At 49.6% G+C, this 25,117-nt stretch overlaps 1 protein-coding gene across 3 annotated transcripts in view; it reads right to left on the bottom strand.

The window, feature by feature from the left end:
• Positions 1-1,291: 1,291 nt before the first annotated feature.
• Plxdc1 (plexin domain containing 1) overlaps positions 1,292-25,117 on the bottom strand; it is a 75,314-nt gene continuing 51,488 nt past the window's right edge. For 2 of the 3 annotated variants that reach the window (XM_052757494.1, XM_052757496.1), the window contains 5 exons: positions 20,651-20,711; positions 18,601-18,733; positions 10,320-10,355; positions 7,612-7,772; positions 1,292-5,695 (listed from right to left, as the gene is read on the bottom strand). In XM_052757494.1, coding sequence (XP_052613454.1) covers positions 5,576-5,695; positions 7,612-7,772; positions 10,320-10,355; positions 18,601-18,733; positions 20,651-20,711 — 511 coding nt within the window. In that variant the 3' untranslated portion in view covers positions 1,292-5,575. The remainder of the gene's footprint in view (positions 5,696-7,611; positions 7,773-10,319; positions 10,356-18,600; positions 18,734-20,650; positions 20,712-25,117) is intronic. The other variant, XM_052757495.1, reaches the window with a different exon arrangement.

Below are 25,117 nucleotides of genomic sequence, written 5' to 3'. Positions count from 1 at the left end.
GTGCTGTTCTGAGGTACACAGAGGATATTCTCCAATGGAGTTTTGAAGACCTGGATTTGGGACTTGTCTTACTAGCTGTGTGGCCTAGGATGGGTCATTTGGTGGTCCATTGTACACATGATGAATAGATAGCAAATCATTTATCTGAGCCTCAGTTTCTTCGTCTGAGAAATGGGAAAAGCAAAGCCTCCCCACCAGCTGTGATACCATGCAGAATTGCTTCCCATGAATCCCTGAGGCTGCTCAAATGTATGTTCTGACTTAGTGTGTCTGGAGTGGGTGGGCCTGAGTCCTGTGTTTCCTTCCACACTGTCCCACACTGCTCACACTGTCTGGACATATGTGGACTAGCCAGGTTCCTGACTACATCCCTAAAGAGCTTGACTTTGTTAACATTATTCTTTCAGCCAATGGGGTGGGAGAGTCCCCAAGACAATGTGCCTCTGGTGCCTGGGATCAAAGAGCCTCCTGGGAAGCAGGACTTTCAGGACTAGAGTTAGGAGAGTCTTGGACCAACTAGAACAATGTCATCTTGTCAGGATGATGGAAGAGAAAGGGATGCTTTGGTTCAAACTGCTGTGTGAATTGAAAACAACCAGGTGAGGGCAGATCGCTAAGGCCTCTCCTTGGACCAACTACACTAGCCCCGCCCCTTTCATAGAGGTGGAAACAGGCCCAGAGAGGTTCAGTGATTTGTCACACAGCCCCCCAGGGGCACTGCTGAGGCCCCAGCTCCTACCTTCTCATTCCATGCAGCTCCCCACCTTCTTCAACAGCCTCCACTGCTTTTCCCAGCATGCTCCTCTTCATTTGGCGATCAGGGCATGTTTATTTATACACTGGCTTGTTTGGATCCTGAAATTTGGCATCAGTGGTTTTGGCTGTGAGGAGTTTGAATTTTTCCTGTTTGTTTGGTTTGCTAGCTCATGTTTTGTGAGAGGGGGGGAAAAAAAGGAATGAAAACTTGAGGCTGCTGAAGTTCTTCGAATGTGAAGCATCCAGAAATGTGACAGTATCGACTCGCTCAGATTTATTTTTCGTTTCTAGATAGTAGATTAAAATGCATGAAGTTGGCTCTCAAGGTTTTACAGACTCAGCAAGAAGTTCACCACTGGGGTTGCTCCTGGATGATTCTGTTGGAGAGAGGGAAAGGATGCCTGCTGGGCCAGTGGCTGGAGGCTTTTTTCCTCCACAGCCAGACTCAGGGCCTGCTGGGAAGAGGTAAGGGAGGGCAAGCATTGGATCAAGGGGTGTGGACTCTACATCCTTTATCTCACGCTTCACACAAAGCCAAGGTTGTAAAAGATGGCTTCTTTTTATTCTTAACACCGGAAATTCATACAAGAAACACAAATCTATTGTTTGTAGGGTAACCAGAGTCTCCCAGAACCCAGGTCCTTCTAGATCTATTGAAATTCCAGTAACTTCTTGGAGAAAGATAGACTGTTTTAATGAGTGACATTGATTCTTCTGCTGTGGGTACAGCCCCTGAGTGCTACTCCATGCCAGCCCGAGTCTGTCCCCACAACCAGGAAGCCTCAGTCCTGCTCACAATCAGACTGGGTCAGCTCACGTGGTGAACGCTGTTTCTGGAAGAGTGTGTCTGGCTAGCAGCTTTTGCTGCCGCCCCAACAAATTGTGCTAACTGCTAAGTGTGGCTCTAGCCTTGTCCAGCATATTGTTATTATTTGTTTTATTGAGATAAGAATGTATGTAGCTCAGGCTGGCCTCAAACTTAACATGCAGCCAAGGATGACCCCAAACTCCTGATCCTACTCAGCACTACCTCCCAAGTGCTTGTTCAATGCTTTTAGCAGTGTGTGTGTGTGTGTGTGTGTGTGTGTGTGTGTGTGTGTGTGTGTGAGACAGAGAGAGAGAGAGAGAGAGAGAGAGAGAGAGAGAGAGAGGACACAGTGAGCCTGATAAAATGTACCAATTTTAAGAATTGTTTCCATAGGTTCACCAAGAACCTTTCATGATGCCCAAAGGACACTGTGACCCTCAGGCTCCAGGCTTGTGGTAGTTTGAATGTAATTGGCCCCATAAACTCATAGGGAATAGCACTGTTGGGGGGTGACTTTGTTGGAGTAGGTATGGCCTTGTTGGAGGAAGTGTGTCACTATGGAGGTGGGCTTTGAGGTCTCATATATGCTCAAGCCACTCCCAGCATCTCAGACCACTTCCTCTTGCCTGTGAGATCAAGATGTAACTCCTTCTTCATTATCAGCTCCTTCTCCAGCACCATGTCTGCCTGCATGCCACCATGTCCTGCCATGATGATAACGGACTAAACCTCTGAAACTGTAAGTCACCCAGTTAAGTGGTGAAGTGGTCATGACTGGAGAGTGATTTCCAGCTAAACTTGGAAAGCTTGTCTGTGGTACTGAGTGGGGGGTCTCCTGGGTGCTGGGGTTCACAGTAGGCTCATATGACTTGTGTTCTAGAATCAGACAAGGAGACAAGCCTACAAATCTAGGAGTGGCTGAATGAAGGAGGCGGCAATGGCCTCTTGCACCCAGCCCTGGCATTCTCCTCCTTTTCCCATTTTCTTTTAAAATTATATTTATTGTTTGTATGTGTGTGCGCTCACGTGTTCATGTGTGTGTGTGCGCTCACGTGTTCATGTGTGTGTGTGTGTAAGTCAGAGGACAGCTTGTAGGAGTCAGTTCTCTCCTCCCACCCTGTAGGTCCTAGGGACTCAGCTCAGGTCTTCAGGTTTGGCAGCAAACATCTTTACCCACGGAGCCATCTTCCTGGCTCTTTGACTGGTTTAAGGATACAAAACACAGCCATCCCAGGACCCGCCGGGCTCTTTGAACAACAGGGAAACCTCCCAGTCCAGGTTCACAGACTGAAGCTTCCTACTGTGTGATGAACTTTTACAGAGCCCCCACCCACTTTCCCTAGGATACTCACAGCCTCCATGTGGAGAAGGCACTGGCAGCTACCTGAATGCGCCATGGGGGTGGAAAGCCTGGTTGATGGTGCATGGTACAGGAGGCGCTGCCTTGCCTTGCCAGACTCAGCCAGATGTGGAGGAGAGGCCCTAAGACCTGTGTCTCCTGTGTTTACTCACGGTCCCTATCCAGCTCACCAGCTTGCTCAAACTTGGGGGTCAAATTTCCCGGAAGTAGAAATGCTTCTCTGGACAGGGAAGAAGCTTATGCCATCAAGGACCATGTCTGTGGTAACTGTGGGGTGCTTGGCTGTTCTTGGGAGCCCGAGTTTCAGTGCCCTGTTCTGAGGAATCCAAGGCTCTTCAGCTTTTTGATGTAAACAAACTGGTCTGCCTGTTTTCCAGTGTCTCTATATCCCTCCAAAAGTGACACCCCAGGGGTCAGCCAGGCTGGCTCAGTCCAGGCTACCACATCCTGACTTTGTTTCCCCATCTGCAGTGGGTAGTAGCAAGATGTCCCTGCCTCCCTCCCCATTTGTCCATTTCAGGAACCCAGCATGGTTACCCGGGTTGCAAGTGGAAGAAGTGTGAGGGAGTTTGGGTGGGGGCAGAGGCATTGTCCCCTGGGTAAGCTGACATCCTGAGTGTCCCCACTAGCCAACTGTCATGGTTAGTTTTTTGTCAACTTGACACAAGCTAGAGTAATTGGGAAGAGGAACCTCAACTGAGAAAATGCCTCTATCAGATTGTGCAGGCAGGTCTACAGGGCAGTTTCTTGATTAATGATTGATGTGGGAGGGCCCAGCTCATGGTACACGGTGCCACCTCTGGACCACTGGTCCAGGGGTGGTATAAGAAAGTAGGCTGCCTGGGTGGTAGTGGAGCACGCCTTTAATCCCAGCAGGAGGAAGAGGCAGGTGGATCTGTGAGTTTGAGGCCAGGCTGGTCTACATAGTAAGTTTCAGGACAGCCAGGACAGTTACACAGAGAAACCCTGTCTCGAAAAAACCAAAAAAAGAAGGTAGATTGAGAAAGCCATGGGAGCAAGCCTCTAAGCAGCACTCCCTGTGATCTCTGCATTAGCTCCTGACTCCAGGTTCCTGCCCTGACGGTGAGCCTTTCCAAATTGCTTTTGGTTACGGTGTTTCATCACAGCAACAGAAACCTAAGTATAACACCATCTTGGACCCAATGGTCCTTGGTGTTTTGCTGATGGTCACTGGCAAAGATCGCCACAGGGCTGGTGCCCAGGTCGCAGACTCGGCTGTCTCCTGAAGTCTGCAAGGTGCTCTACTCTGCTTCGATGTCACTTTCTCAAGTCCCGTCCTCAACCCCTGTCCCCACAGCCTTTTCTCTTGGGGTTTATGGAGCAGAGCAGACAGCAGCATATTTCTGGTTCTGCTTGTCACTGATGTCCTTTCACGGGTCAATTGTGGAGTAGCTCAAATTTTCTGGACCAGATGTGTTCAGGTATCTGCAGACGACCTTCCCTCCTCCCATTGACCCACCTGGAGCTCAAACTTCTTCCCTGGTGCTTCCTTACATGCCCAAAGGCATGGCAGAGTGGAGGCCGTGACATATTTATTTGCTGATGGTATTTATTTGGAGGGAGGGTAAGCTCTAGATTTTCATCGTCCTTCAGAAGCAGTCCTGCCCATCACAGGGACAGAAGTCCCTTAAAACCAGGCTAAGTAGGGGAGCAACAACTCCCTGTCCCCAAAGCTCTTTGCAGAGCTGGAGAGGCCGATTTCCAGGTCAAGGTCCCTCCCTCTCATGCCTGGTTTCTCTGCCCTACCTTCATGGCACTCAGGATATAACCGGGGCTCCCTGCTGAGGCAGGGGGGGTCTCAGAGAAACCTCTGGCCACCTGTTTGTTGTTAATGGTTACAAAAAGACCCCACCCAGGTCAGTCAAGGAAAAATAGGAGCCAGGTAAGTTGTTTTCTCTCTTTAGGAAACTCCCGGCCTTGACAGCAGAAGAGGCCAGAGGGTAAAGCGGGCACCAGACACATGGTGCAGCAAGCGCCCACTCATTGCTGGCAGCCCTGCAAGACCGGCTTGCAAGGGGGAGGCTGAGGGGCAGCGCAGGGTGCAGCCTGGGCTGCAGGCTGCAGTGCTCCAATGTCGGCCCTGGGTCTCTGCAGAAAGGATGAAGCAAAGGTCCAAGGCCAGAAGACAGAAGTTCCCCAAGGTTCCTTTTCTCTCCTCTCAGTTGGTTTGTCTCAAGGGATAAGAGCTCTCGGATGGAGGGGACCCCTTCTTCAGGCTTCCAGAGCCACAGAGTTTGGAGCCAAGTGCACTGACTCCATAGCTAGGAAGACCAGCCCTTGAGTCTCTGGACCCTAGAATGCAGGAGCCCCGGCAGGGGCTTCAGTGACCAGGCGTCTCCAGTGGGGAGGGGCTCTGTGATAGCTACAGTGCAAACCATTGAGAGACCCCCAAAAAAGGGCCCCTCCCATCGGAACAGAGAACTCTGCGGTTAGTGTTCCTTTAAGAAACCCTCATGGTTGTGTTACTGTACCCCTTTTATCTGGGGTGTGAGGACCAAACTATGGTTTTGTCACCATAAGCTGTTGTCTTGTCTTCCTGGCTCACGGTCAGCTCAGAGGAAGCCAGGAAAGGCACTCCTCTTTGCTGTGACTCCATCTCTTGCCATCCCCAGGTCTTTGGCCTGATGCTCTCAGCACTGCTCGGCCTCCATGAAGCCCTCCTTCTCGTGGCCTGAGGGCTCGACCTCTGTGTAGGTGGAGTGGTTGGGGTGGTTTCGGAACTTCATGGCCGGCCAATGGTGAGGTCTTCGCTGCAGGGACACAGAAGCAAAGTCAGCAAATCCTACCTCCTCATTGGATGCCATCCATGAGGGCTGGTGCAAGACTTTCTCTTACAAGGGTTCTGAAGGAATGGGGACTCACTGTGGAGAGACAGCTGGGGCTGGGGCAGCTCTCTTCGCAAGATTCCTCAAATAAACCCTAAGCCACTATGGACCCCATATAGTCCTGGCTGGCCTGGAACTTGCAGCAATCCTCCTGCCTCTGCCTCCCAAGTGTTGGGATTGTGGGTGTGCACCACCTGCCTGGCATGTTTAGAAGCAGGTTTGGAAGGAACGCATTTTTATCCATCCCTGTGTGGTCTGCGAGACTGTAGGAAGAGGTGAAGCGGGCCACAGATGCCTGAATGATCGAGGGGACTCTGGAAATGCAAGACAGCCCTCTAGATAGCACAGGTCCTGCATCAGAGTCGATGGGAAACTTACTGAACTGCAGATTCCTTGCCCTACCCTGACCCCACCCATGGAAGTCCTTGTGGCCTGGGGACCAGTAGTCCTTGGTGATACCCAGGTAGGCTAAGAATTCAGAACAACTAGAAAGACACTGTTTCATTTTAAAAAGCTGAGAGAACTACCCAGGCCTCTAGGGAATGAGGTCTGTGGGCTTGAGAACCAGGTAGAGACTGATGTATCAGATGTGCCCCTCTGGAACCTTCTCAAATGATCCTTCTTAATAAGGGTTCTGGGGAAGTTCACCTCAATGTGCTACAAAAGTGCTGGTGAGGAGTTCCCTGGGGGCACCATCTGCTTGTGACCTCCTAGAGGGCAGGGTCAGTGCCTCAATCATGTTCACATCCTCAGAAATCATTGAGGGACAGTTTACCATGAGTCTCTGGAAATGTCTTTACCAGTGGGATAGGGGCCAGGTGTCACTGAGCTCTGTGGCTTGCTAAGCCTTACTTCCCGTGATATACTCCTGTTCCCTCTGAGCTCTGGAACATCAAAACTGCAGCATTCCCAGCGAAAACTCCCTGAGAGCCCAGCCCTCAATAACATTTTGGCTTGTCAGCTGTCAGGTAAAAAGTCTACAGAAGCAGTGAAATACGTTGGCTCCATCATGACTCTGAATAAGTCCAAAATCTCGAATTTGGGTACAAGAAACAGCAAACCATTAGGGGACAGCCCCCTGCCACTACGGGGTACTCTATGGCATTTCTGACGATTTCCTCTGGGGGCTTTCCTAACCTCATAAGTGGGGAAATCAGCCGCACCCCAGGGAAGGAAACCTAGATGCTGGGTCCTGGTCCGCAGACTTCCAGAGCACCAGCCACCGAAGATGTGATGGAGTGGAGGAAAGTTTCTCAGGGAGGTGAGGGATGGGATGGGATGGGGCGAGGCAGGTTCTGAATGGCGAGGGAAATACTGATGTGGAAACCGGCCTGAAGCAGATACAGGCAAATCCCACACTAACCTCTGTGGTGATATATTATGTACCCTAATAAAATTGCCTGAAGATCAGAGAACAGAACAAACCACTAGATTAAACATAGAGGCCAGGCAGTGGTGGCACACATCCTTAATCCTAGCACTCGGGAGGCAGAGATCTGCCTGGATCTCTGTGAGTTCAAAGCCACCCTGGATTACATGAGATTGACTCAGTCTAGGAGAGAAACAGAGCCAGGCAATAGTGGCACACACCTTTAATCCCAGTATTTGGGAGGCACACACACCATTAATCCCAGCACTAGGAAGGAAGTGATGCCTGGGCGGAGAAAGGTATATAAGGCATGAGGAGACAGGAACTAAAAGTCTTTTCAGGCTGAGGAGTTGGTGAGGTGAGAGGTGGTGGCTGAGGCTTGTTCCTTCGTCTCTCTGATCTGTCAGCATTTACCCAATATCTGGCCCCAGATTTTTTTATTAAAAGACCTACTAGATTTCGTGTTACAGACCTCGATGAAGAAGAGCGCAGCATTGGAGTTGGGGTGGCCGCTGATGTAAATCCCAGCCAGGATGATGGCCGCTACCAGGAGCACAGCCAGCACAATGCCCACGATGGTGCCCAGGTGCACAGGAGGACCCTTGGTCTTTGGGGACAAGTTATCCTGAAGTCCTGTGGAGATACAGGTAGAACAGAGAAAGATTTCAGGGAGCAAAAAAAAAGCTGGGCCTCAGAGCCTCAGGTTCTGACAAGGTCCCAAAGACAAACACCCACATTTTCAAACCCACAGAGAGGTGTGGTGGGAGTTGGTGGGATGATTCTAACTACATGAATGTTCTGGCACCTTTAAGGTATTTTCTAGAATCATTTAGAAGTTGCTCTTAAGAAGTTATAAGGGCCAGGTGGCGGTAGTGCACGCCTTTAATCGCAGCACTCCAGAGGCAGAGCCAGGCGGATCTCTGTGAGTTCAAGACCAGCCTGGTCTACAGAGTGAGATCCAGGACAGGCACAAAAACTACACAGAGAAACCCTGTCTCAAAAAAGAAGAAGAAGAAGAAGAAGAAGAAGAAGAAGAAAAAGAAGAAGAAGAAGAAGAAGAAGAAGAAGAAGAAGAAGAAGAAGAAGAAGAAGAAGAAGAAGAAGAAGAAGAAGTTATAAGGAAGCTTTCACAAATCAAATACCTGGTCACAAAAGGCACGTGATAGTTAAGAGTTTGGGATCTTGGTGCTAACGAGACGGCTCAGTGGGTAAAGGCGTTTGCTGCCAAGCCTTATAGCTTGAGTTCCATCCCTGAGAACCACATGGTGGAAAGGAGGGAGCTGACTCCTGCAAATTGTCCCCTGACCTCCACAGGGAGGGTAGCAGGTGTTCACAGACTCTACACACAAAATAAATGTAATTTTAAAAAAATTGGGATCTTAGCGCTGAGTGTGATCTCAAAGGCCTGTAACTGCACTTGGGAGAAGGCAGGAGGATCGAGAGTTCAAGGTCACATCCTCACCTACATAGCCCGTTTGAACCCAGCCTGGGTGTGGTGGCGCACGCCTTTGATCTCGGCACTCAGGAGGCAGAGGCTGGTAGATCTCATGGCCAGCCTGGTCTACAGAGTGGTTTCCAGGACAGCCAGTACTATACAGTAAGGATACCTATCTAAATAATAATAATAATAATAACAAGAATAAATGCCACTTATTAGCTCTGTGACTTTGGGCAAATTAGCCTCTGTTATCACCTTTGTAGGACAAGGACAACAGCTGTCTAGCTGGGGTCACTGTGCCATGGAGAGCTCATGCCAAGTCCTGAGAACCTCACCCAGCATCTTGGAAGTCCTGAACTAGTATTAATTGCTTTGATAGCAAATATCCATAGTTATCCTTGCTTCTGTCTGTTGCCAGATTGAGACCTGCTGGATGGTAGGATTGCTATCCAGCTCTTAAGAACAAAGGGGTCCACTGTGAAGTGGGGGTCCCATTTCGCCTGAATTCAGTGGGATGAACTAGAGCCTCTGGAGGCACCTACAAACCACTGTCAGAGAACATCCCAGGCGTTTGAAATACATCCCAAGGATAAGAGGGCTCATCCAAGCTCACCTTTTCTTTTATGGCTAAGGTAACGGAAACAGAGAAGTTATGCCATTTGCCTAAGGACACACAGACAGTATCAGATGGCGAGAAGCCGGGTTCCCTAACATTACCTGTAGTTGGTACTTGCTGCCTCCCCTACCTAATGTAGAGGTATGAGCTAAAAAGACAGATGTGAATGTCAGCAACAGAAACCTCCTTCTCACATGGCTCTTGGGTAGGAAGGGAGGCAGTGGAGTGTGAGGACTCGGATAGGATGTTGACTGCATCAGGATCCCTGCTCTCCCCATTTGCCTCTGCGGGCACCGTGTACATAGAAGAAACCCAGGATAGAAACTATCCAGGCCACTCTAGTGATGATAGGGCCTCAACCTTCCATGAAGTGGGGACGTTGAAAGGGCACACCCAGGCTAGGCTCTGCTGACTTGGTGGTTGGCCATCAGCCCTTAGCTTGCTGTGACACTGTGATCTGACCTTCAGGGTTGTGGTGGATGAGCATGTAGCACGAGCTGGAGGAGCCTGGCTCCTCCCCCACCACACACCCAGTCTCTCAAACTCGTGGAGGGGAACAATGGTGTCATCTCCACTGGGAGGTATGCCAGGATGCTGTAAAAAAGGAGCCTCTCCTGCTCGACTCCCTCCAGCCCGACGGAGGACTGGAAAGGCATTCCCACATCCATCCTTGTAGTGGATACAGCAAGTAGGTACCCTTCTCCCTGAGGCTGGCAGTAGCCCACCTTCTGGTACCCCTACAGGCCTGCAGTGGACAACATCTGCATACTCTGCCCGGGAGGGAAACTGACTGACAGGGAAACTGCTTTCCCCATACAGCTGAGGCTCACAGGGAAGCAGGACCCTCTGTCCCAAGTCCCCCTGCCAAGTGGCACTGGTTCATCCACTTCCTCAAATTCTTTTCAGGACAGTAGACCCCGGAGGCTCCTGGCTGAGACAAGGGGTGTTGAGAGTAGACATGCTTCATCAACCTAGGGTCTGTGACCTCCGACCCCAGCCCTCCTGTCCAGCCAGAGGCCTGGGACCCTGGTTGCTTTGTTTTTCTCCCTCCCCCTCTGCTGGGACTCCTCAAGGTGGGCCCACAGCCGTCCATCTGGTGAAGGGGGACAGACAGTTCTGCACTCACCATCGCCTCCTGCGTAGGGATTCAGTTTGGTGTCATCTTCAAAGAGGGCAGAAAGAGCAAAATTAGTGCAATCATTCAGACATCTGTCACCCTGGGTCTGGATGGAACTTCCAGGAGGCGTCCTTTCCAAACTTTCCATTTAGACAGGGGAGGTGTCCTGCTCAGAACTGTATGGCCGTGCAATGGGGGGGATTGGGACAAGCCAGCTTTTCCTGTCTTGTGTCGTTCATTCAACAGACATTATATGAGTGTTTACTGTGGGCTGGGCACGGGGGTCAGGGCGAGGGAGACCACAGATAAAGGATGGACATGGTCCCCACCCACATCGGGAAGGGAATATACGGGTAATTGAACACACACAATGCCAGGCTGTAGCTCAGTCACTGAGCACATGCCAAGCGTGGGACACGTGAGAAGCTCTGGATTTAGCCTCTAACACACACACACACACACACACACACACACACACACACACACACACACACACACACACACACAAAACAAACAAACAAACAAACAAAAAACCCCAAACTATAAACAAATAAACTTCAGATGATGAAGCCTCTGCAGGCCTCACCCAGATCAGGGGAATCAACAAGTTTCCCAGAGGGAGGAAGTGAATCCTAAGCTGGGAAGTGGGAAAGACTGTGAGAGCCAGAGTCAAAGAATCTGCCAGCTGTGCGTACTACAGGGCGGGGGAGATGAAAGGGGCCAGGCCACTGGTTGGAACGCTGTACAGAAATCTTGCCTGGCCTTCTAAGGGGCGGCCGGATGCTGTGGAAGGCTTACGGTGGTCCCCTGGTTTGTTTGCGGACCCCAGGGCCTGCAGCAATTTCAACATTCTCTCTACACCTCAAGGTGTACACCGCCGCTTTCTCGGTTAATCAACTCAACTTGACAGAGTCTCAACTGCACCACAATTTACAGGAGTTCATCCCTCTTCCCTGCCATACCTCCAACATCCAGGCTGCTTGAGACTCCTAGTGGGTCCCACGTTTGTTCACGGGGGTTGAGGCCCGAGTAGTCTTTTAAGTGTCATAGCTCCACACTGTGGTGGAAGCTGCTGGAAAGAGAGTAGCTGGAGGGGCTGGAGAGATGGCTCAGAGACTAAGAGCACCAACTGTTATTCCAGAGGTCCTGAGTTCAATTCCCAGCACCCACATGGTGGCTCACAATCTGTAATGAGATCTGGCGCCCTCTTCTGTATACATAATAAATAAAAACACACTCTTAAAAAAAAAAAAGAGTAGCTGGAGAAGCTGCTTCAGACCCCCTGGCCTTCCACACATCTGCTCAGCTGTGCATACTGTCACTTCCTCCGTGCCCCTCCCCAAACCTCCCCTCTGACTTCCTCCTCCGGTGTCTCACCACGGAAAACTGAAGAGCTGACCTGGGAGTGCCATCCTCTGCTGAAAACTTTGGCCTTTGGTACATTGTAGAATCTTTAGATTTAATTTTGATCTTTATCAATACTACATTGAACTATTTATCTCAAATAATTATTTTTGGGTTCTTTGGAGCCTCCTTTAAGTTCTCACCCAAGCTGACTGCTCTGCTTGCCTCTCACTGGTCCCGGTACTGCCCCTTCTCAGGGGACAGTTGGTTGTGTTTTCTGGGCCTCACTGGCCTTGGCATCTGCTTGTCTGCAGCACTGGGGTCCCCAAGGCTTCCACATCTACTGCCTGTGCTCTCAGGGTCTTCAAGTGTCAAAATGGAGATAATGGAAGAAAACTATACTAAAAAAATTTAAGTTGGGGGCTGGAGAGATGGCTCAGGGGTTAAGAGTGCTTGCTGTTCCTCCAGAGGACCCAAGTTCGGCTCCCAGCACCCACGTGGCAGCTCACAGTTCCAGAGGATCTCACACCCTTTTTTGGCCTCTGTGAGCACTGCATGCATGTGGTACGAAGCCGTACATGCTGGGAAAACACATACCTAAAAAAAAAAAAACTTTTAAAAAATTTTAAAAACTTGTTCTTTGTGGGGGGAAGAGGAAATAAGCTGGAGGAGCAGAACAAGAAACAAGACATCAGCCGGGCGGTGGTGGCGCACGCCTTTAATCCCAGCACTCGGGAGGCAGAGCCAGGCGGATCTCTGTGAGTTCGAGGCCAGCCTGGGCTACCAAGTGAGTCCCAGGAAAGGCGCAAAGCTGCACAGAGAAACCCTGTCTCGAAAAACCAAAAAAAAAAAAAAAAAAAAAAAAAAAGAAACAAGACATCATCGACTATACCTGCTTCTGCAGATTTTACTTTGAAACCCCAACAATTATCCTTCAATTACTAATGATTTTAAACTGTAAATATAAAAAGTCAATCCCAGCCGGGTGGTGGTGGCGCACGCCTTTAATCCCAGCACTCGGGAGGCAGAGCCAGGCGGATCTCTGTGAGTTCGAGGCCAGCCTGGTCTCCAAAGTGAGTTCCAGGAAAGGCGCAAAGCTACACAGAGAAACCCTGTCTCGAAAAACCAAAAAAAAAAAAAAAGAAAAGAAAAAGAAAAAGAAAAAAAAAAGCCAATCCCTTGGGTCAGTGAGATGGCTCAGAGGCAGGGGTGCTTGCCGCACAAGTCCAGTGACCCGGGTTTGATTCCTCTGACCTCCACATATGCGCTGTGACGTGTGCTCCTGCACACATCATGCACACACACTAATTGTAATTTTTAGATGTTTATAGGGGGAGCTGGGGAGATGGCTCAGAGGTTAAGAACACTGACTGCTCTTCCAGAGGTCCTGAGTTCAATTCCCAGCAACCTCATGGTGGCTCACAACCATCTATAATGAGATCCCATGCCCTCTTCTGGCCCACAGGGACACATACAGACAGAGCACTGTACACATAATAAATAAACAAATCTTAAAAAAAAAAAAAAAGATGCCGGGCGGTGGTGGCGCACGCCTTTAATCCCAGCACTCGGGAGGCAGAGCCAGGCGGATCTCTGTGAGTTCGAGGCCAGCCTGGGCTACCAAGTGAGTTCCAGGAGAGGCACAAAGCTACACAGAGAAACCCTGTCTCGAAAAACCAAAAAAAAAAAAAAAAAAAAAAGATGTTTATAGGGCTGGAGAGATGGCTCAGTGATTAAGAGAACAGACTAGCAGAGGACCTGAATTTGATTCCTAGCACCCATGTTGGACAGCTCACAACTTCCTGGAACTCTATCCCAGGAGGATCTGATACCTCTGGCCTCCTAGGGCGCTCCTGAGCATACGCACACACACATAATTAAAAATAATAATTTTTAAATAAAAAATTAAAAAGCTAATTCCTACAAATTGAAAAGAGTCACAGATTCATAAATATACTTCTAGGACTTCAATAAGGATACTTAAATGCAATTTTGAACCTAATTTTTTTTTTTTTTTTTTTTTTTTTTGGTTTTTCGAGACAGGGTTTCTCTGTGTAGCTTTGTGCCTTTCCTGGAACTAGCTTTGGAGACCAGGCTGGCCTCGAACTTACAGAGATCCGCCTGGCTCTGCCTCCCGAGTGCTGGGATTAAAGGCGTGCGCCACCACCGCCCGGCTGAACCTAATTTTTAATTGCAAGTTGAATATAATTGGTTAACAAAAACTGACCGAAGACTTGTGCGTGGCTTGAGGCTGAGGCTGGATCATCCCCAATTCAAGACCAGCCTGGGCTACATAGTATAGCAAGACCTTATCTCAAGAAACAAAACACAGGAAAAAATTAAAACAAAAAAAAAAAAAACCTGATCGAAGTAGCCTTAACTATATCATTGATAAATTAGCTTGACTGGGAATATAGACAAACCAATTACTTGAAGAATGTAATGTTAAACTTTTTTTTAAATGCGTATGGGTGTTTTGCCTGCATGTGTCTGTGCACCATGTGCATTCCTGGTTACCAAGGAGATCAGAAGAGGACACTGGATCCCTTGGAAAACTCGAGTTGCAGATGGTTGTGAGCCACCGTGTGTGGGTGCTGGAAATCAAATGCAGGTCCTCTGGAGGAGCAGCTAATGCTCTTCCCCACTGAGACATCTCTCCAGCCCCAAGAATGTATGTTAGAAGAATCCAGTGCTGCTCAGCCCCCAATGCCTGCAGTAGCCCTTCCTCTCTCACAGACACAGACAGGCACTCTGCTGAGACACTCTGTGTATTGATGGCCCCACACCCGCTCTCTGCCCTTTCCCTGGCTCCTTCCTGAGAGCCTGGCTGCAGTCTTGTGCAGTGAAACCACTCCCATCCTCAAGGAAGGTGTAAGGAGAGACTTGAACTTCAGTCATGTGGGCCCCGATTCCTCTCTTCAGAGCTCCCATCATGCTGTTGTCTGTCTGTCCATAGCATTAATAGTTCTTCTAGTAAACTCCATGCCACCCCATCCCCCCCGACTTCATCTCAGCATCCCTTTGAGTCCTTTCAACTACAGTCAAGTCCACACCTATCCTGGCAGACCAATGGACACCAGTGACTGTTCCAGTCTGTCCTACAGAGCCACCAAAGGTGGCCACACTGCCCAAGGCAGCGTCTCCTGCTCACCGGGACTGGGTCCCAGAGGCCATCTTGCCAGGGCTCTGGCAAGTATGAGGTGGCCCTCTACTCAAAGGAAAGAGGATGCATCAGCTATTAAACTGATAAGCGCAGACACTACAGTTGTTCTTAGGCACGAGGCCAAGATGCAGTTGGCCGACTAATGAATGGGCTGGATTGTCTGGCAAACACACTCAGAGGCAGATAGGCAGGTGATGCTTCTGGAATAACCACTCATCTAGCCGGTTGTTAGTTCTAGCTGCTAAGCCGAGCCCTCAGATGCCACAGTGATGCCTGGTGTGAGTCTTCCACCCTCAGTAAACTCACAGGCTTTCTCACAGTTACTCACTATTCAGAGGTGATCTGTCCACTGGAGTGAGGGGCTTTTGACTATATGTGAACACTTAAATCCAGGCCCCAGGCCTCCAAATCCCTGTGTTCTGTCTCTGTCCTGTCCAGGCAGGCTCGCTGCTGCAGTCCCACATCTGTCACTTTACAACATCTCCTAGGATTAGACTGTACTCCAAGAAAGACAGCATCAGGTCAACTATCCCATGCATGCCTCTACTAGTGATGAAGGTGGCATGTCACTGCACAGATGGGAGAGTGACCAACCCCTGTCACTCATACCTTGAGAGGCTGGGATCACTGAGGGGAATGTTCGTGAAGTTCCTCTTGTCTTTTTGGCAGTTCTTGGAGTTAAGTTCAGGACCTCGTGCCTGGTAGGCAAGTGCTCTACCACTGAGCCACATCCCCAACCCCAAAGTTCATTTCTTTTTGTTTGTTTGTTTTATTTTGGTTTTCAAGATAGGGTTTCTCTGTATAACAGCTCTGACTGTCCTGGAACTCACTGTGTGGACCAGGCTGGCCTCGAACTCACAAACATCCATCTATCTGCCTTTGCCTCCCAAGTGCTGGGATTAAAGGCATATGCCACCACGGTCCGGCCCCAAAGTTCATTTCTTATGGATGTAACTTGACAATGTTTGCCATGTCCTCTGGCACAGAAAGGACCCAGAGCCATAAACATCCTCATTTTATTGAATGTTTCTGTGAGGAACTATTACACAGCACACAGGCAGGCAGGAGATGCGTGCAGGTGATGCCGCAGGCATACCTCACTCAGGTGATGCTGCAGGCATACCTCACTCAGGTGATGCCACTGGCATACCTCACTCACTGCCTCTGTACTGAGAGAACCCATGAGAGAATCAGCCCTGAGCGGGGCTGTGAGTACAAGCAGGATTTGCACTCAGCCCCTAGATCTTGTGTCTTGGGGTCCATGCAGCTGAACTTCCACTTCCTGGTGCTGCTGCTCTACCACACAGCTGCCCTCTGAGTGGATGGGCTTGCTCTGAGCCCAGTGCAGGAGCAGACAGGACCCCTACACATAGGTTAAGCTGAGGGTGATTCATTAGCTTATTAGGATTGTTCTGAACATCACCTAGAGGACTAGAGAGCACCAGCAGACCTCAGACTTGACTGGAGGAGAATGAGCCGTTGATAAAGAGACCTGACAGCTTTGGGGGGATTGACTATGGGAGGAGGGTTGAGAGCCATGCATTAGCGACACCCCATTCCTATGATCCTGGAGGTTGACACTGGAAGGTAAATGGAGGTCACTCCTGCCCTGGGATAGTATCTCAGAGCATACTGCCCTGGGATACTAATGCTCTGAGAACAAGTTTCCCGTGTGCTCCATCCTTACTGAGTCTCATCGAATTCTGAGGCAGCAATGTGTGCTCTGGTCCTATGTCACAGTCTGGACACCTTGTCATTCCTGGCTGCACAAGTAAGGCCAGCTTTCAGAATTATGTTTACCCTTTGCTGTTTTCCTGTGTCCTGGATTCGTACAGACCTGCTTTTGCCTCTCACAGCACAGAGGAAGGCAGGGGAAGTCTAGAATTCTTGGAGTCCAGTGAGACCATGTCTCCATGTCTTCCTGTCTGTGTGACCCTAGGCAAGACATTCACCTCTCTGAGTCGTAGTGTCTCCTCTACAAAATGGGGGTGCAATAATATCACTACCCAGGACTGTGGAGATAGGGTGCTAATGTGTGACTGTGTATCCTCCTGGCACATGGCTAGTGCCCCCATGATGTCTTTCCATTGGTGGCTCATTTTCTTCCTGTCAGGTCTGAGGTAGCTGTCTCTCTAGTCTAGGTGTTTAGAAGGTCAGGGGATCTCATGCAGCCCTGAGTGGCTGATTTGGCCTCTTATAAGCCTCTTACTATCAAGTAAGACTGCATTGTATTTTCAGATGCTAGCCTTTTCTTTTCCCCTTCCCTCCTCTCCAGGGACGCTATAAATATCTCACAAGCCTTTCAGCCTTCCTAAGGGAAAAGGATCAGGTCGAGGACTAAATCCTAAAAGGGTCTGAGGAAAAGAAAAGACTCAAAGCCCTTAGGACTGGAGGCCGCAGGGACTGTCATCGACACTCACACGATGTTCCAGGTATCCTGATCTCTGGCAACTTCAATTAAGATCCCCAGGCTTCGAGGCAGCAAAGGAACCCTGCGGACAGTCGGGCCTTAGTAGGAAGTAGATGGGCACCAACCCAAGAAGGAAGACTGAGTCAGAAGTAAAAGTAAGAGAGGCATTGTAGCAAATGCCTTTAATCCCAGCATGAGGGAGGCAGAGGCAGGAGGATCTCTGTGAGTTTGAGGCCAGCCTGGTCTACAGAGAGAGTTCCAGGACAGCCGTGGGTATGTAGAAAGAGACTCTGTCTCACCCTTTCTCCTGCCCCCCCCAAAAAAATTCCCAGCACTTGAGAGGTTGAGGCAGGAGGATCAGGAGTTCAAGGTCATCCTTGACTATACAGTGAGTTCCAGCCAGCCTGAGCTACATGAGACCTTGACTCAAAAAAGCTTGAACATAGTGGCTCACATCTGTGATTCCAGAACTTGGAAGGTTGAGACAGGAGGATTGCTCCTAAGTTCAAGATCAGGTTGGGGGAGTGAGACCCTGTGTGGCGATTTGAATGAGAATGCCCCCCACCCCATAGACTCATATGTTTGAATACTTGTCCCTAGTTGGTGGAACTGTATGGGAAGGATTAGGAGGTGTGGCCTTGCTGGAGGAGGTGTGGCCCTGGGGGCAGCCTCTGAGGTTTCAAAAGACTCACGCCATTCCCAGTGTGTTCTCTCTGCCTCCTGTTTGTGGTTTGAGATGTGAGCTCTCAGCTGTTCCTGTCTCCATGCCTTTGCTCCACCATCGTGGACTCTAACCCTCTGGAACCATAAGTCCAATTAAACTCTTTCTTTTATAAATTGCCTTGGTCACACTGTTTGATCACAGCAATAGCAAAGTAACTAATATACCTTGTCTCAGTAAAATAAGTAAAACAAGAGGGCTGGGCATGTAGTGTAGTAGTAAAGTGTTTGCTTAGCATCGTGCAAGGCCCTGAGCTCAATAGTACCGAAGAAGGAAAAAAAAATAAAGGTAGGTTATGGGGAAAAAAAATCAATTGTCTCTCACCACTGACTCCCAGGCAGAGTTATTGTTCTACAGTATAAATAGACTCATGGGCTCTGCAAGATTAATATTAAGATAGGGTGCTCTAACATCCATTTCCCCGTCTCTGAGGAGACCTCCATCTCACGGTCCCACGGTCAGTCTTCCCAGTAGTCAGAGCTTCTCCTTCTGTATCGGCTTCTGCATCTCACCACCAAGACAGCTAAGCTTTCTGAATCTCAGTGCATGGTCAGTGAAAGACCAGGGCAATCCCTGTCCTGTGAGATGGTCCCTGTCAGGGATGGGCAGGCTCTTCCTGGGGATCCTCTCTGCCCCAGGACTCATGTCTTACCTTCGGTGGTGAGACTGTCGATGAAGAGGGAGGAAGAGGTGGTGCGGTCACCATCAAAGGGGCCGAAGGAGCTGTCGGGGGAGGCTGAGTAGTGGCCCTCATCCTGGAAGTCCTCACATGTCCTGCCCTCTGCCTGCAAGAGACCCCAGTGCTGCTTCCGGACACGGCCAGCCTTGAATGCACTCAAACCTTACACTTGCCCTCAACTACTTGGGAGGTGGAGCAGGGGGGATGGGGATGTCAAGACCAGCCTGGTCATCAGAGTGAGAACCTGCCTCAGAAAATAATGAAGATGGAAACTTCTACTTTATCTTGAAAGTGTCCTATATTACAGGATAATTTATCTGTCAGCAACTTCAAATCACTCCCTAAGGAGGGGGCTGAGATGTCAATCTTAAATAAAATAAACAGATAAAATCTTAACAGTCACTGGCTGGGTGCTCTCCTTTAATGCCAACACTTAGAAGCAGAGGCAAAGGGATCTCTGAGAGTTTGGGGATATCCTGGTCTAAATGGTGAATTCCAGGACAGCCAGGACTACATAGACCTTGTCTTAAGAAAAAAAAAATCAAAACAAAATAAATAAATAATATCTTAACAGTCACTAACAGCCAATGTCAGATGTGGCTGGCTCCCCCCAACCCCCCTCCCCCGCCATTTATCTATTTAGTGTGTGTGTGTGTGTTATCTATTTAAAGTGTGTGATCGCCACAGCAAGCAGAAGTCAGAGAACAAACTGCAGGAGTCCGTTCTTGCCTTCTATCACGTGGGGTCCAGGAACTGAACTCAGGTCTGAGGCTTAGCAGCAGGCCCCTCGACTCTCTGAGCCATTTTGCTGCCCCAATTATTTTTTTCCTAAGAGCAGAGAAAGATGAGAACATAGCCGGGAAGCCTGAAGGGCTGGCTCGTGTTTAAACACTGAGCCTGGCTCCTTGCGGTGGTGAATGTCAGGCCAAGTCTTTAAACATATCTGTACCTCAGTTTCCCCTCTGGCCAGCGAGGGCCCTGGTCCCCAGCTTTTTGGGTCATGTTAAATAAATGCAAGTATGGAGCAGTACATAATGAAGTGAGACCAGGAAGCTGCGTGAGTTCGAGGTTAGCCTAGATTACAAAGGGAGGCCCTATCTGAGAGGAGGTGGGAAAGGATTGGAGCCTGGGTGAGATCGCCTCTTCTTGCACATGTGAGAAGATGCTCTACAGACTAAAGCAGTGGTTCTCAACCTGTGGATCGCGACCCCTCATTTTTTATTTTATTTTATTTCATTTTAATTTTTATTCCCCCCCCTTTTTTTTTTTCAGTTTTTCGAGACAGGGTTTCTCTGTGTAGCTTTGCGCCTTTCCTGGAACTCACTTGGTAGTCCAGGCTGGCCTCGAACTCACAGAGATCCGCCTGGCTCTGCCTCCCGAGTGCTGGGATTAAAGGCGTGCGCCACCACCGCCCGGCTCCCCCCTTTTTAAACCTCTATCTCCAAAAATATTCACATGACGATTCATAACAGTAGTAAAATTACAGTTATGAAGTAGCAACGAAATAATTTTATGGTTGGGGGTCACCACAACACAAGGAACTGTATTAAAGGGTCTCAGCACTAGGAAGGTTGAGAATCACTGGTCTAGAGTGTTCTGGAGAAGGGACCTGGATGGGATTCTAAGTAGGAGTTGCCTGAAACAACCCCCCTCACTCTCAGAATGACCACCTCCCTCAAAATCAGGAGGGATAGAGCTTCATTAACATTTCAAGGAGTACAGTGGCCCAGAGGAGTCAGCCGTGGCTAAGGCCAGACCCAACACCCCCCTTCTAGACATAACAGAGTTCCCAAGGGCTGCCTGCTCAAGGCCACATCACCAGCAGAACTAGACTCAAGGATTCAACGAGCCCTGGAAAATCCTCCACAGTGGCTCAGAGCAGAACAGAAAAACCTATCTGGGATGAAGGAGAGGATGAGGCCGTCACAAGCCAAGGCCACCTTGAGAAGCGTTATCAAGGGCAGTCCTCTGGCAGCATCCCTTCTTCAACCAGGGACTATAGCAGATCACTCACACTTCTCACCTCCTGGGCACAGCCGTAGGCCAACCACTCCTGGCGGTAGCGGTCAAAGCCACTGGAGCATCTGTAGGGAAACCAAATACAGGATATGAGGAGTTCAGCAGAGAACCCCCCCCCCTCACTCACCCCTCTACTCACTAACAGCTCCGTGAGGGTGGTGAGGGGAGGCGCTCAGCTCTAGGCTGGCTGGCTAGGCTCCAGAAAGGCCACTGTGCAGGTGCCCTGGGCAGGAGGGGATTATGGGACTTGCAGTCAGATCCTCATGTCCTCTACTTCTTCCTTCTGACCCAGCTCCCCAGATCAAGGCTTTCTCTGCCCAGCAGTGTGTGTGTGTGTGTGTGTGTGTGTGTGTGTGTGTGTGTGTGTGTGTGTGTGTGTGTGTGCAGGACTCTGAAAACCCAGGATCCCTTTGACTCTGTACTAAGGCGTTGCTAGGAATCTGGCATGTCCAGGCCTGTGTTTTCCTTTGGAGAAAGCCTTGCTCATTCAGGGCTCTTCATCACCATTAAGGGGTCTCCCTTTGGCAGCAGAGGCTGGGTGGAGGGTGGCATCAGATCATGTAAAGTGGCCAACTCCCTCTGTGTAATCACAAGGGGACAAGAATAAGAATGGTGTCAGAGCCGGGTGGTGGTGGTGTACACCTTTAATCCCAGCACTCGGGAGGAAGAGCCAGACAGATCTCTGTGAGTTCACAGCCAGCCTGGTCTACAGAGCGAGATCCAGGACAGGCACCAAAACTACACAGAGAAACCCTGTCTCAAAAAAACCAAACCAAACCAACAACAAAAGAATGACGTCAGAGACTGGCAGGGTCTCTGCAGAGGAAGAAGACACTAAGGGCTTTCCTAGGGGGAGGGTGGGGCACAAGCATGAACCGGAGAATGTTCTTTGCCAGCATCCTGCTTAAATTTCCGTTCTTCCTTCTTGGTGCCAGAGGAAGCCACTAAGCCCGATGCGACCCAAGCATATCGCCATGGAAGAATAACATCCCAACCTACTAGCTCAGAGAAAGAGTTCTCAGCAAGTTAACTCAGCTCCAGCAGCTGCCGTGTGCCCACCCAGTGAGATCAAAGCCAAGTTCCCTGAGGGCTATCTCACTGGGCCTCCAGAGGCTGAGCTGGGCCAACCACGCTCTTCTCTCACTTTTCAGGGGCTGGAGGACAAAGTGCAGTTTGGAGGTTGGAACTCAGGCTTCTTTGATGACATTGGTAGAGCATTTAAGACTAAGTTGAGCCCGGTTGTTGTTGTTGTTGGTGATGGTGGCACACACCTTTATTTTTATTTATTTATTTATTTATTTTTAGATTTATTTATTTATTATGTATACAGTGTTCCGCCTGCATGTATCCCTGCAGGCCAGAAGAAGGCACCAGATCTCATTACAGATGGTTGTGAGCCACCATGTGGTTGCTGGGAATTGAACTCAGGTCCTCTGGAAGAGCAGCCAGTGCTCTTAACCTCTGAGCCATCTCTCTAGCACACACCTTTAATCCCAGCTCTCTGGAGGCAGAGGTAGGCGGATCTCTGAGTTCGAGGCCAGCCTGGTCTACAGAGTAAGTTCCAGGACAACTAGGACCACGCAGAGAAACCCTATCTCAGAAAACAAGAAAAACAAAACACAACACAAAAGACTGAATCTTCACATTGGTTGCAGTGGTGTATGCCAAAGAAGCAGTTCAAGGCCAGCCTGGTCTACAGGGCAAGTTCCAGACAAGAGGGCCCAGGTTCCATCCCCACAGGGAGGCCCACAACTGTCTGTGACTCTAATTCCAAGGGATCCAATGCCCTCTTCTGGCCTCCAAAGGCTCCAGGCATGAACATGGTGCACAGACATACATTCAGGAAAAACATCCATATACACAAATAAAACAAAACAATATACCACAATCCGGAGTCTTCAGTTTGGGTTTAACAGCACATGTGAAGTCTCAAGTTAGCCAACACTGACTCAGAGAAGAATATGGGAATGGGTCATTTACTGAGTATCTCTGGAATATCTGGTGGTCTGCCACTGCACCAGACCCATCTCAAGGGACCCTCACAATGACATGGTAAGGTGAGAATTATGACCATCATTTCCAGGGCTAAGGCCACCCACAGATTCCACTATGAGTCAAGGGGACAAGCGGCGGGGATCAGTGTAGAATAAAATGAAAGTACCTGCCGTGGTTGATGAAACTTCTTTACAGAGCAGGGAAGGGAGGCCCTGAGTGGCTAAAGAGGGCAGGGTGAGTGGGACAGAGGGGAGAAGACACCCACTGGTGTCCCCAGTGTCCCAGCCCTGCCCTCTGGCTGTTCAGAGAACTCGGATCAACTCTCACTTGGAGCTGAGGCCCCAGAGAGCTGGCTGGGGGAAGCATGGGCTGGAGCGAGCCCAGTGCTGTGGGTGTCTGGCTGGGATGGGTGGTTTCAGCTCCCTTGTGCCCTCTGATGGGGCATCCCTGTTTTGTGGAAGAGGTAGAGCTCACCAGCAGAGCCCCTACACTTCCCCACCTGGCCAGCATCTTCACATTCAGGGACTCCGGCTCTTATTCCACCAAGTTCGTCTTGTCTCTAAGTTTGGGTGTGGTCCCTAACTGGGGGCGGCAGTGGTGAAGGAAGGGTTTGCTATGTTTGACCCATTTTCCTATGGCTCAGCACGGGTCGGATACTGAGTCATGCCTGGCAGCAGCCCCCAGATCCCAGGGATCATGTGAGGTCATCTGAAGTATCACCCCAAGGCTCAGAAAATGCTGCTCGGCTTTGAAAATGCATGAGAAGAAGCACTCCAAAAATCGGGCTCCTGGGATCTTGGTCCCTGGGAAATCACATTTTGTGCAGGTCTCACACTCACTACACAACTGAAGATGACCTTGAAATCCTGATGTTCCTGCCTCATCCTCTCAAGTGCCACCATGCCCAGATGGATTTTTTTTAAAGGTGTATTTTATTTTTACTTTATGTATATGGGTGTTTGGCCTGCATGTATGTCTGTGTAGCACATGTGTGTAGTGCCTGCAAGAGGTCAGAAGAGGGCCTCAGATTCCTGGAATTGGAATTGCAGACAGTTTTAAACTACTGACTGCTGAGATTTGAACGATGGATCCCTCTGACAGAGCAGCCAGTGTTCTTAACAGCTGAGTCATCTCTCCAGCCTTGGGCTGGCTTTTTTTTTTTTTTTTTTTAGTTTGATTTTTGAGACAGGGTCTTAATATGTAGCCTTGCCTGTCCTAGAACTCACTAAGTAGATCAGGATGGCTTTAAATATCATAGATATCCGCCTGCCTCTGCCCTCTAAATGCTGAGATTAAAAGCCTACATCACCCCATTCAGCCCAGCTGCCCTTTTTACCAAGCCTTCCAGGTGGTCCTCATAGTCCACAGAGAGTAAAGCCTCCCTCCCGGAAGATAGTTAGGGGTCTAGCCACCCACTTCCCCTGGGGCTCTGTGCCTCTCCTGCTAAGGGCCCTGGATGCATTTGGTAAAATGCTACTGGGGTTGCAGGAGCTGCCGTAACAGTGTGCGCCCCACCCATGCCTCCTAGAGTCATGTGCTCTACGCCATTTCGTAGGGTAAAGGAATTGAGGTCCCCAAAAAGGGAAGGGGGACACACCCGGAGGGAAGAACACCTTGGAGGGATGGGATGGCATCCCGTCCCTGCCGCTCTCTGGTGGGTGGCTTGGCATCCTGTGTGCCAGGCTGGCAGGCTGTAGGATGAAGAGCTTCTGTTTCTGCTCTGGGATGTTGGAGGGGAGTAAAGGAAATGCTGACCGCTGCAGCAGCTGCATGGAGACTTGGAGACTGTAATTTCGCAATTTTCAAGATGGCTTTAAAGGCTCTTGGAATTCGTAGAGCTTCCCGCTCTCAGGAGAGTCAGCGTCCCCAAAGGAATTCCCTTCTCCTGACATGTATTTATCTTGGCTAGAAGAACCAAGGTTGAATTACAAGTCTAATCTGCGAGGAGATGATTCCAGAACTAGGACTGGAAGATGCATTGGGTTTAAGAACTTTATCCCTAAAACTGAATCTCATCCAGAATGTCCTGAACTTCCAATACCTGCAGCGTCCATGCTCCTGGTTTTCATGAAACCTGTTGCACCCCCAAGACATTGGGGCAGTTTTGGGGGGCCATGGAGCTCACCAGGCAGTGATAAGTCTTTGGGTCACGGCCTGTCACTTGCTTATAAATGAGGTGCCATGTTAAGATGCAGGCACCTTTAATCTCAGCACTCGGGAGGTGGAGACAGGTGGATCTCTGTGAGTTCAAGGCCAGTCTAGTCTATAAAGGGAGTTCGAAGATAGCCAGGGCTACACAGAGAAACACTGTCTCAAAAAAACAAAAACAACAAACAAACAAACAAGATACAGACCTGGGGTCTCCCTGGAAATCATGACAGAAGGGACCAGTGATTTTCGAGTGACCAGTTATGGCCTATTCTTTGAGAAGCCCTAACCCAGAATGAGCCAGCCTTCCTGGGAGATCTACAGCCTC

Source organism: Peromyscus californicus, unplaced genomic scaffold (assembly GCF_007827085.1).
Source record: "Peromyscus californicus insignis strain IS unplaced genomic scaffold, ASM782708v3 Scaffold_3__1_contigs__length_106647218, whole genome shotgun sequence".
Taxonomy (NCBI): Eukaryota; Metazoa; Chordata; class Mammalia; order Rodentia; family Cricetidae; genus Peromyscus; species Peromyscus californicus.
Note: the sequence above shows the minus strand (reverse complement) of the source record. Positions and strands in the feature narration are given on the sequence as shown.